This window comes from Pseudophryne corroboree, chromosome 6 (assembly GCF_028390025.1).
Source record: "Pseudophryne corroboree isolate aPseCor3 chromosome 6, aPseCor3.hap2, whole genome shotgun sequence".
Taxonomy (NCBI): Eukaryota; Metazoa; Chordata; class Amphibia; order Anura; family Myobatrachidae; genus Pseudophryne; species Pseudophryne corroboree.
Window position 1 is genome coordinate 288,863,883 of NC_086449.1, and position 13,646 is coordinate 288,877,528.

Genomic DNA, 13,646 nt, shown 5'->3' on the forward strand with positions numbered 1-13,646 from the left:
TCCATTTTTACAAATGTTTTGCCTCACTTGCTGTATATTAGCCATAAACTAATTATATAGTTCTGACACTGGATGAGTTTCCACAGATGAATGTTTCTGCACCACTGTTTGATCCTAATCACGTTTCATGTTTTACACAATAGAAAGCTCATGTTTTCAAAAAGACGTTGCAAGCTCTTATTTATCCAATATCATCCACTACTCCTCACAACTTTGAAGTATGGACGGCAACAACACCGACATACTGCTACGAGTGCGAAGGCCTGCTTTGGGGAATAGCAAGACAAGGCATGAGATGCACGGAGTGTGGCGTCAAGTGTCATGAAAAATGTCAAGACCTCCTTAACGCTGACTGCTTGCAAAGTGAGTGCCTCATGCCTTTTTTCTAACACAGGGAGCATGTTTTATTTTATGTTAATACATTTGTCCTAGTGTGGAAGTGACAGGAAATATCTGACAGCCCCTATGCTGAGAATTCCTGTTGTGGTAACTGTTGCACAGATGTCAAATTCCATGGGATCCGCTATTGTAAGCAGTGGTGAGATTTGTACCCATCAATGCTGACCTCATTGTGATGCCTAGCACACTGTGCTGTAGGGAATATCTCATTAGACTGAAGAGAACCAACACAACAAAAAGTTTGAGGAAATTCATCCATGATGAGTAGAGTAACAGTAGCTATGCTTTCTTCTTGCTGTCATTGTCAGTGTTGTTGGGAAAAATTACATTTCTGAAGTCAAAAGATAGTAAATGAGCCAAACTTGAGTTTAATCGCAGAGTTTACTATGAAATTCATTATAAACCAGTGTTTATAATGGTCCACACACACACCCAAACAGCTCATGTTTTTAGGATTTCTTTAGAGATGACTTACAGTAAATGGTCTATACACTGTGCAATAACTGGGCTGATCAAACTATTTTTGGCTGGTCAATCTGGATATCTTACAGCAGAGGTTTTCGATGCAGTCCTCTGGGCACCACAAAGGTCCAGGTATTACATTTATCCATGCTTGGCCACATGGGATTTAATAGCAACTCAGTCAATTTGAATTAACTATCTGTGCTGAGCCGTGACTATACCTAAAATCTAAAATGTTGGGGTGCCTTTAGGACCACATTTGAGAACCTCTGCCTTACTTACAGTGTATATGGAGAACCCAGGGGCGATTATCGTGTACAAAGCAGTGAGACCGGTGATTAGAGGAGACCTGGAGCATGACCTTTTGAGATGATGTCTAGAATAGTGTGTACACTGTTCTAAGTGATTTTTTTATTTTTTTTTTAATGGCCAAATAATGGAACAGTTGATCAGATTGTTGCTTACAGCATTGCGGTGTGTATACAGCTTTAGTCTGCCTGACTGGGTCGATAAACATCCTACCTCTTTTCATAGACGGAAATCTTGAAAACGTGTTGTTGGTGGTACATTGTTACTGAATTTGGGAATCTGTCTGTAACATAAAATATGATACACCATAGAATTGGCACAGCATATTACAACATTAAGACAAGGATAGTCCTGAAACATATGCGCATTATATCAGGGATTGGACAGTGCATAGGAAAATTAGATAAAGGTCTTGTGGATGCTGCTCTACAATCCTGGGTCTCCACCCTGCTCTCATAAGGTCAGACCTGAGGCTTCTTCTGTGTGTACATGGTATCAGCACATACAGATGTGTCCTCGTACGATATTGTCGCAGTCGTGCCAAACAGCTCTTCTCAGCGTCCCGTTCAACTCTGCTTGCGGTAAGCCACACAAATGTAACATTCCGATGTGATTAAATCACTAAGCCAGGCTGCACTAATTGATTTGATATGCGACACTTGTACATCTGTCTGCGAATGGATCTGAATCTGTGTACAAAGTGCTACGATGCAGCTGCTGCAGCATTTTTGCCATGCCAGGTCCTGTTGTGCTACATCTGCGACTTTGCACATATTAAAGACAAATTCCTGTGCTGTTAGAGTGGCAGCCCGGTGTCTCTGGTACAGATTGGATGGTGTTCTGTTGCACCTGTGGTCTGAATAAGATGCAAATTTCAAGAAAAAAGTCTCTACGCAGCACCGCTTGGCAAGGCTCACTGACGCCGGGTGTCTTGTGCCACATGGCATGTTGAAGCTAGGATTATGAGGACACATCTGTACACAGCACTAGCTAGGGCTCCACTTCACATGCATCGGGTCCATGCATACACAATAGAGGCAGAGTAGGGACCTCTGGGGATAGCAGTAAGCCTGCAACATAATCTGTGCTAAATCAAGTAGCCCATAAGACCTGCACATTGCAGAGTGCTTCAAAAACAATGGCACATTCTCTGAAGAATTTGCAGGGAGATGTATTGCTCTTGGAATGTGAATGTTGTAAAGCAGACAGTCTATCCTAAGGATATTTGTCTGTTTCTGGGCAAAACGTAGAGGGGGTAATTCAGAGTTGATTGCAGCAGCAAATTTGTTAGCAGTTGGGCAAACTCATGTGCACTGCAGGGGGGGGGGGGCAGATATAACATGTGCAGAGAGAGTTAGATTTGGGTGTGGTGTGTTCAAACTGAAATCTAAATTGCAGTGTAAAAATAAAGCAGCCAGTATTTACCCTGCACAGAAACAAAATAACCCACCCAAATCTCTCTCCGCAAATGTTATATATGTCCCCCCTGCAGTGCACATGGTTTTGCCCAACTGCTAACAAATTTGCTGCTGCAATCAACTCTGAATTACCCCCAGAGTTGCAAGGAAATAATTAGTTGGTTGTATGTGCTGTAATGGTGGCATAGTAATGATTACTTTGTCATAATTGCATAAACATATGTCATGTGCTGTAATCTGGGCTTTGAGTGATAGTAATTGCTGGAAAGAAGTGTTCTACATGCCTGATTCTCCATTAAGCAGCCTAGAGATGAATTTGCCTAGTATTAGTCTGTGTTATTTACAAATACACTTTTAGTGCATCAATAAAGCAATGAGAGATGCCATTACTTTGAGTTATCACCGTTCTCTTGGCTGTATCTTACAGCACATATAAATTGTGCCAGGTGTGGTTGTTAAATCATAAGTAAACACACACACACACACACACACACACACACACACACACACACACACACACACAGTTTCTCAAAGTATTTCTGCTATTGTATAGGACACCCATAAAAGAATAGTATGAACACAAGGTTGTTGACAATATTATTTTACCTTTTATTACATTGTCAGCAGTTTCATGAGCACAACCCTCACTACTTCTTTTATTAAATGTCTGTATTTATTTTATTTACCTTGTATGCCCGTTTTAGGAATGTCTTACTTCCCCCACTGTACAGCACAGAGTATGAGGTGTCTTGCAAATCACTAATAATAATAATTAAAATTGTGCTTACAATTACTCATCAGTCATCACAATTCCAAATAGCACCACTATGTTGTTATTCTGCTGTATTTGTTTGTCAACTAGTCAATACAACTCTATCCTGTTTTCCACAGTAGATAGTAGTATGTTGCTAGAAAGCAGCAGATTGGATGCCACATGTGCACTGAATATGTAAATCAAGATGTTCCATCTGCAGTCAGCTGTAGTTGATGTCACTTGTAGATTATTACTCTGTGTTTTATATATAACTTCTGTTCTTCTCAGTAAGGGGTAGGATGCACCTAAAATGCAGCATATCGGGTATCCTGTGGTTCTGCTCTTGGCTCTAAGTTAGTATGGAGGTCACATTTACCATAGAGATAATTGATCCCTCTAATAGCTGCTGTTATATCTGTATATCCTCCTGGCAGTGGACACAGCTGACTGCACTTTCTGTTTTACCCAGTGGGTAAGTAGCGTGAACGTTTCCTGCAAGAGGAAATTATATGACCGATGTGTATGGGCTGAAAAGTTATGGCCACTTGAAATGCTTCTTAGCAGTTACACAAGATTATACGGGATATAGTTATGTGACGCCTGCCGGTCACTATACCGAGGCCAGGATCCTGACCGATTACCTGCCCGTCAGTCGTCATGCCGACTGAAAGGGACTATTCCCACTCAAGCCCGCAAAAGCCTTTGTTGCACTCGCGGGATCCCAAACGGTGGTCACCTGAACCCAACCCGATTATATTGTACCTTAGATTTAGAATGGAATGAGCTTTGCAACATTTGATTTTTGTTGTTTGCAGCTACTTTAATTGGCGTTTAACTATAACTTTATATATGTGTATGTGTGTGTGTGTGTGTGTGTGTGTGTGTGTGTGTGTGTGTGTGTGTGTGTGTGTGTGTGTGTTAGGTTTTCTGTTTGACAGGACCACAAGCTGTTTTTCCTATGAGGAGCCAGAGACAGATGCTGGTAATATAATGCAGCCTGTGCTATCTAGCGCTGTCTGAACTTCTCTTCCTAAGAGCGGCTGGTAAATCACCATGTTTTCACTGTCAAAGCGTCATTCTAGCAATGGACATAATTGTAGCTGGTACATAGCACAAATCTTAAAAAGCAGCAGAAAAAAACTATCTTGCAAAAATTGTAGTCTTTTAGTATTAATAATACAGGTTTCAGCAGGTTCAAATTGTAACAAATGGCTCATGTTTTATCCAGTACCGAGACACACAAATGAAAGTGCTGCTAAATTAGGTTATAGGGAATGTATCATTTTCCCAACCGCAGAAGCAATGGTTATGTGAAAAGATTTTATCTGTGTTTAGCCTGGAATCTGTGTCATTTTATAACTGTCAGGCACTAGAAGAGAATCATCCTTTCCTTTTCTCTTTACTAGTAAGGAAGTCAGTATGCTGATAATCCGGTGCCTGTATAATCCATCTGCAGACTACAAATACTGTATAGGGGCTGTGGTACAATGTGTGTCATATAGTACACAATATACTGCACTCGCTTAGCAGGTTTGGACCCTGCACTAAAGTTAATAGAATATCCTCTGTTGGGGTTCAGGCCTAAGGGAGGGGATCCGGTCAGGATCCCTAAGTGAGATCCTTTATTTGATATCAGACAAATATGTTTTCTTAGAGGAGAAAATTTAATCATTAAACGAGTATGTTTCTTTTGTAGGTTATTACATACTGACAAAATCTAAAATGTGTCAGAATTTAAATAATATTTTTTTGCAAAATGCGAATATTTTTTATTACTAGTGTGGCCAACACAATCCAATCTAACATCGGTTGTTTCATCTACACTTCTAAACCTCACAAGCACAGGACCTCATTTATAAAGCACACGGAATACACACTGCAAATCCCCTTGATTTTGCTCTTGAGCCCTAGGTGGTCAGTCCAGTGACCTTGACAGCAGGCCCACTCTGTTCTCAGGAGATGTCTGCAATCACATATTCGTGTGTACATCACATCAGTGTCTGACCTGCTTCCATCCCTAGGATTTACAACCACCTTATTTATTTATTTATTACCAGTTTCTTATATATCGCAGCATATTCCGTTGCACTTTACAATTAGAACAACAGTAATAGAAAAAAACTGGGTAAAACAAACAAACAGATATAGAGGTAGGAAGGCCCTGCTCACAAGCTTACAATCTATAGGGAAATAGGCATTGATACACAAGGATAGATACTACCTATTGCATAATGATCCACCAGATTGCTAGGTTCTTAATGGGTTGTATGATATGATCACCCCGCACCTCTCTCAGGAGCTTAAACTTTTCTGATTTTCTTTTAAAATACTGTTCAACCTTATTTATGGATACAATGGGACACTGGGACTTTATTACTTTTAGTTTTTGAAGTCTTTTTCTTTATCTTTTATCTCTTTGGTGATTTAGAATAAAATCTTGTTCTTGCTTTATTAGGTTTTGTGAATTCACTATACTGTTGTACATTTACTGTAATATGATGTATACTGCTACAAACAGCTGGCTATTATTGCTTGGCACTGGCAATCATCTTTTGGTTGTATTCCTTCCATCCCTGATAATCCAGAGGACCATTATTGGGAGTTGTGGTGGTACTTTTCATCCAAGTACCATGTGGTATGGGGCTATTCATACAGTATGATAGCAGCTGCAGTGTTTATAGGCACCTTAACAGGACATGTGTAGTGCAGTATGCACTGCTAATATATATAATATGAAGCTCAGACTGGCTGTTTTGGTGACAAGTCAGTGCCTGGATGTGATCCCTACTATAATGTTTGGAATAAAGACAACTTTAGATAATTTTTCCCTCACATCAATATTCCACATATATGTGTTACCAGAGGCGTCACTAGGGTAGGTGTCACCCGGTGTGATGGCCAATGGTGTCACCCACCCCCCCCCCCCCCCCCCACACACACAGCCCACAATTTAATTGCCCACAGACAGTGCTCCCAGGAGAGTGCATGCCCCCCCCCCCCCCATTTTCCATCATTCTGGGGATCTGGGAGTTGCGGGCTTCCCACGGAGACTGATTTGGCTGCAGTGCCAGCTCCCAGGGATGCCATAAGGAATTTACGGGGCCCAGGACTGACAAAATGCGCCACCTGTATTATTCTAACTGCTGAGACTGTGCCACCTGTACTATAGAAACTGCTGAGACTGCACCACCTGTACTATAGAAACTGCTGAGACTGCGCCTCCTGTACTATAGTAACTGCTGAGACTGTGCCACCTGTACTATAGTAACTGCTGAGACTGCGCCACCTGTACTATAGTAACTGCTGAGACTGTGCCACCTGTACTATAGTAACTACTGAGACTGCACCACCTGTATTACAGTAACTGCTGAGACTGCGCCACCTGTACTATAGAAACTGCTGAGACTGCACCACCTGTACTATAGTAACTGCTCAGACTGCGCCACCTGTACTATAGTAACTGCTGAGACTGCACCACCTGTACTATAGTAACTGCTGAGACTGCGCCACCTGTAGTATAGTAACTGCTGAGACTGCGCCACCTATAGTATAGTAACTGCTGAGACTGCGCCACCTGTAGTATAGTAACGGCTGAGACTGCGCCACCTGTAGTATAGTAACGGCTGAGACTGCGCCACCTGTAGTATAGTAACGGCTGAGACTACGCCACCTGTAGTATAGTAACTGCTGAGACTGCGCCACCCATACTATAGTAACTGCTGAGACTGCACCACCTGTATTATAGTAACTGCTGAGACTGCGCCACCTGTAGTATAGTAACTGCTGAGACTGTGCCACCTGTAGTATAGTAACTGCTGAGACTGCGCCACCTGTATTATAGTAACTGCTGAGACTGCGCCACCTGTACTATAGTACCTGCTGAGACTGCACCACCTGTATTATAGTAACTGCTGAGACTGCGCCACCTGTAGTATAGTAACGGCTGAGACTGCGCCACCTGTAGTATAGTAACGGCTGAGACTGCGCCACCTGTAGTATAGTAACGGCTGAGACTACGCCACCTGTAGTATAGTAACTGCTGAGACTGTGCCACCTGTAGTATAGTAACTGCTGAGACTGCGCCACCTGTAGTATAGTAACTGCTGAGACTGCGCCACCTGTACTATAGTACCTGCTGAGACTGCACCACCTGTATTATAGTAACGGCTGAGACTGCGCCACCTGTAGTATAGTAACGGCTGAGACTGCGCCACCTGTAGTATAGTAACGGCTGAGACTGCGCCACCTGTAGTATAGTAACGGCTGAGACTACGCCACCTGTAGTATAGTAACTGCTGAGACTGCGCCACCCATACTATAGTAACTGCTGAGACTGCACCACCTGTATTATAGTAACTGCTGAGACTGCGCCACCTGTAGTATAGTAACTGCTGAGACTGTGCCACCTGTATTATAGTAACTGCTGAGACTGCGCCACCTGTACTGTAGTAACTGCTGAGACTGCGCCACCTGTAGTATAGTAACTGCTGAGACTGCGCCATCTGTAGTATAGTAACTGCTGAGACTGCGCCACCTGTAGTATAGTAACTGCTGTGACTGCGCCACCTGTAGTATAGTAACTGCTGAGACTGCGCCACCTTTACTATAGTAACAACGGAGTCTGCGCCACCTGTACTGTAGTAACAGGAGACACTGAGACTGAGCAATCCGGACCCTTCTGAAGTCACACATTACACTTTGTGGCTTACCTGCTCGCAGACCTGGTCAGTGGGTTTCAGGTGAAGCTGCTCTACTCTGCTGACTGTTTTGCTGCTGCTGCAGCTGTTCTGTGGAGAGGTAGTTCTAGCGAAATGCTGCCTGCTCCCCATCCTCCTTCTGCTGGTCTTCTTTTTGATTTCCCGGATCGGCAGAGGGGAGGCATGAGTGGCAGCGTAAATTGAGACCGACAGCTGCAATCACCCATGCAGTGCTGGCAGTATTTCAATAGGATGGGGTGGGGGCATGTGGCAGCAGTCAGCAGTATAAATTGCATTGGCATTTGGCACCGCCACCTGCAATCACGTGGCCATATTAGACACAGCGCGGCAGTATTTTAAATTTGGACTGGGTCTGCGAGCCAATCGGAGGTTGTGGACTGGCAGCCAATGAGGAGCGCTGGCTCCTGATTTGCTGCTGGTCCACGACCTCCGATTGGCTCGTGTACCCAAACAAAATTGAAAATACCGCTGTACTGTCTCTAACATGGTTGCGTGATAGCAGCTGGTGGTGCCAATATACAGCACTGACCGCTGCTTCACGCCTCCCTCCCCAATCTTATTCCGGGATGCTAGGCCCGCTAATCCCCTCTTCATGGTGGAACCTGTCGGCTCCTATGAGGTGACAGGAGCTGGGTGCTGCACGTATTGTTACAATGCAGCACACAGCTCCTATCACTGAGCAGGAGCCGGCATTTTGGTGTCACCCCTTGCCAGGGACACCTGGGTGCGGTCCGCACCACCCTTGTGACGCCACTGTGTGTTACATGCTATTGTACAGTGATTCTGCAGTAGGAAAGCTTTATCTTACTGTATGCAGTATGTACATTATGCATTACTTACATTTCAGTTATTTGCCTTTCTTACATAGAACATAGGGGTTATCTGTTAAAATCCCTTATAATTACTTTATTGTTAGGAATTAAGTATGGCTATCAGTCTATTATACAAAATACTTGGATACAGGCATTTACCAATTGAATGCTGTTTTAAAAATAAATATACTTGATTTTCCTTATCATTACCCACACTCACTTGGTTTTCCTCTTGTGCATTAACTATGCATCAGTGCTACACCAATTGTATTACTACTGCAAAATTTACAGTATGTATTTAGAATCAATTGACCAAAAGAAGGAACACTAATTATTATTATATGGTGCTGCAAGGATTCCGCAATGCCTAACAAAGGGGGTAATTCCAAGTTGATCGCAGCAGGAAAATTTTTAGCAGTTGGGCAAAACCATGTGCACTGCAGGGGAGGCAGATATAACATGTGCAGAAAGAGTTAGATTTGGGTGGGTTATTTTATTTCTGTGCAGGGTAATACTGGCTGCTTTATTTTTACACTGCAAATTAGATTGCAGATTGAACACACCACACCCAAATCTAACTCTCTCTGCACATGTTATATCGGCCTCCCCTGCAGTGCACATGGTTTTGCCCAACTGCTAAAAAAAATTCCTGCTGCGATCAACTTGGAATTACCCCCAAAGTACATTAATATACTGTATACGTAAAACAAGAAAACAGTGACTTATAGTACAAGACAATACACAACAAGTACACGGTTTATAAACATTTCCTCAGTGATCATAACACTCAAATAAGTAGCAGGGTGGCAGAAACCAAGAGTTAGGTGCTGTTATAGGGAGTATGGAGTAGATGATAGTATAAGTATGGGAGCAAAAAAAAGCACATGAGGGAAGAGGACCCTGTTTGTGAGAGCTTACACACTTAAGGGGAGGGGAAGCCAAACAGTGGTGACACAGATGGGGTAGACAGTGGGCATGCCCAGTGGTTTTGGATGAGAGCTGGATGACTTTGATGAAGAAGTGTCTCTTGAGAACCCATTTGGAGCTTTGTAGAGAGATAGAGAATTCCAGAGGTAGGGAATAGCACAGGCAAAATCTTGGTAGTGGGAGGTAGTAATCAGTTGGCAGGAGAGGCGTAATGCATTTGTGGATGAAAAGTGCAGGGCCGGCTCCAGGCATGTTCGAATAGAGCGGCCGCGCGGGGCGTCACCCTTAATGGGTGCCGCCATATTCGTGCCTGGAGCCAGCCTGCAGCGCTACCCGGCCTTAAACTGTTGTGTGCACGCGCTATGCGCGCTGTGCAGCACCGGCATCTAACGTCAGATGCCGGTGCCGTGCAGCGCACATAGCGCGCACACAACCGTTTTCGAAGAATCCGCATGGCGCCCTCAGTAGCACTCCCCCTCCCAGCGCCACAGGTATTGTGGGGGGGCATTTATGGATCGGGCACTGTGTGGGGGCATATCTGGCACTGTGGGGTCATATCTGCACTGTGGGGGCATTTATGTATCTGGCACTGTGGGGGCATATCTGCACTGTGGGGGCAATTCTGCACTGTGGGGACATTTATGTATCTGGCACTGTGGGGGCATATCTGCACTGTGGGGGCATTTATGTATCTGGCACTGTGGGGGCATTTATGTATCTGGCACTGTGGGGGCATTTTTGTATCTGGCATTGTGGGGGCATATCTGGCATTGTGGGGGCATATCTGCACTGTGGGGGCATTTATGTATCTGGCACTGTGGGGGCATATCTGGCACTGTTGGGGCATTTATGTATCTGGCACTGTAGGGGCATTTATGTATCTGGAACGGTGGGGACATATCTGGCACTGTTTGGCCATTTATGTATCTTGCACTGCTGGGGGGCATGTCATGTGTATCTGGCACTGCTGAGGGGCATGTCATGTGTAGCTGGCACTGTTGGGGGGCATGTCACGTGTTGCTGGCACTGCTGGGGGGGCATGTCACGTGTAGCTGACACTGCTGGGGGGCATGTCATGTGTAGCTGGCACGGCTGGGGAGCATATCATGTAGTGTTCCCGCTAGGCGTCTGTGGCTAGGCAATGTGTCTCAGTGCTGTACCTGGCGCAATGTGTCTCAGTGCTGTACCTGGCGCAATGTGTCTCAGTGCTGTACCTGGCGCAATGTGTCTCAGTGCTGTACCTGGTGCAATGTGTCTCAGTGCTGTACCTGGCGCAATGTGTCTCAGTGCTGTACCTGGCGCAATGTGTCTCAGTGCTGTACCTGGCGCAATGTGTCTCAGTGCTGTACCTGGCGCAATGTGTCTCAGTGCTGTACCTGGCGCAATGTGTCTCAGTGCTGTACCTGGCGCAATGTGTCTCAGTGCTCTGCCTGGCGCAAGTTGTCTAACGTTCTCTGCCTGGCGCAATGTGTCTAAAGTGCTCTGCCTGGCGCAAAGTGTATAGGAGGTTCTACCTGGTGCAGTGTGTATTAGCTGCACTGCTGTGTGGTGTAATGCGAATTGCCACTATTATGTGGCCACGCACCTTCCCCACGAAGCAAAGCCCCTAAATTTTTGCTGCGCGCCTTTGGTGCGCACTATCCATGCTTTAGCATGTAGGTATGGGAGGAACAAGCATTACAGTATGTACATCATTTTGCCCTCCTAATTTAAAAATGTGACCTCCCTGTGATCAGCACCCTGCCCTAAAAAGTGAACACTATCATGTGTAGCTTGCACTGCTAGGGGGCATATTGTGTGTAGCTGGTACTGCTGGGGGGCATGTCATGTGTAGCTGGCATGGCTGCGGGGCATGTAGTGTAGCTGGCACTGCTGCGGGGCATGTCATGTGTAGCTGGTACTGCTGGGGGGCATATCATGTCTATCTGGCACTGCACATTATGTGTATCTGGCACTATACTGGAGACATTGTGTGTAAGGAACACTACTGTGGCTGTTATGTGTAAGGCTGCTAATTGTGTGCGTAGAGGGGGTGTGAAAATATATTTGTAGTCGGATCATATGTAGTTACGAGGTCACACCCACTTTCCCAGGAGACCACACCCACTTTTCCTGGAAAAAAAAAAGGGAGGGCGCTTTTACAGTTTCTCGCTCAGGGTGCTAGTAGGCCTGGAGCCGGCCCTGGAAAAGTGGGTAGGCGGGAGTGCACACAGAGCTAAAAATAGATATTTAAATGTAACAGAAATGGGTGAGGGCTTTGTAAGTGAGTGTAAGAAGCTTGAATTGGGTTCTAAAGGGGAAGGAGAGCCAGTGTAGGGCTTGTAGGAGAGGGGAGTCAAATGTATCATAATTGGAGGGGAAGATGAGCTGGTCAGCACCATTAAGAACAGATTGGAGTGGAGAGAAGCATATGTCAGGGAGGTCAGAAAGGAGGAGATTAAGTAGTCCATTTGGGAGATGACCAGTGAGTGGATGAGGGTCTTGTATCCAGGGTGAGTAAGGTTTTGATCCTGCAAATATTTTTGAGATGGAAACTGCAGGTCTGTGAAAGGTACTGAATGTGTAGTTTGAAAGAGAGCGAGAACTCAAGGATAACCCCAAGACAGCACACTTAGGGACTAGAGGATATGGTTGTGCTGTCAGTAGATAGTGAAAATAAGTGGGATAAAACAAGAGAAAAAGCCCAACCATCTATAAAGAGGGAGCTGCTAAACCTCTGGGAATCCAGTGTCAGTTCTAACTTCACTAGATACATAATACAGTATATACTGTACATAGTATTGCTCACTTAGAAAGTAAAGTGACAAGCTGGGATCTAAGGAAGATTACAACTCTACACAGCTTCCTTTCTTTAATAATAACTTGCATATTTGGTACAAACACCTCACACTAAGCAAAAAAAATAACTGCATCTGTGAAATAACTGAATAGTGTAGATTTATACACAGTGTTATTATTCTAATTTAAACACTATTTACTATATTTTGATACTACTACTATTAAAATGAAACCTTTTAATATATTTCACTGACCTGACCCAACTAAATGGGTTTTGATTTTATTGGAGAAATTAATAAATGTTATATTTAAAATAAAGTGCATTACAAAGAAAAATATTTTCCCCACTTCTCTTTTCACACAAACTAATTTAGTTGCTAGAGATAGCACCAGAGCCGTTTCTAGTCATTTTGGTGCTCTGTACCAGAAAGAGAATTGGGAAAGTGCTCGCCAAAGGCATACACAAAAAATATAGGAATGTGGCTTCATAAGAAGGGGTGTAGCCACATAATAGTACCACTTCACATTACACTGCACAGTGATGTTCTTTGGTCACATTAAATTACACTGTAGTGCCCTTTATACACATTACACCACACAGTAGTACCCCTTATACGTGTTCTGAATCACAGTGGAGCTCCTTATATACATTATATCACAGTAGAGCTGGTTTTACACATTACACCACAGTAGAGCCCCTTATACATGTTACGCCATAGAAGAGCCCCATATACACATTTTGCCATGGAAGAGTCCCTTACACACATTACACATAGAGCCACTTATACATGTTAAGCCACAGTAGAGCCCCTTATACACATTATTCTAGGTAGAGCTCCTTAGCACAGTATGACCGGTAGATCCATTTATACACATTATGCCAGGTAGGGCCCCTCCACCTCATTCCTCCTCTTCCTCCTTATAGCTACAGTTAACTATATATATATATATATATATATATAAATCCTGTATGGAGTGCACTCACCAGACTGTTATTAGAGCCAGCAGGGGTTTTATTGTAGCATCATATACAACATCACACCATGTGATGTTGTATATGATGCTTCAA

At 44.0% G+C, this 13,646-nt stretch overlaps 1 protein-coding gene across 1 annotated transcript in view; it reads left to right on the plus strand.

Annotated features, from left to right (window-relative positions):
• The window catches only part of UNC13C (unc-13 homolog C), a 1,008,422-nt gene that overhangs the window by 218,901 nt on the left and 775,875 nt on the right, over positions 1-13,646 (plus strand). Inside the window, exon 9 of the mRNA XM_063926117.1 lies at positions 144-363. Coding sequence (XP_063782187.1) covers positions 144-363 — 220 coding nt within the window. The remainder of the gene's footprint in view (positions 1-143; positions 364-13,646) is intronic.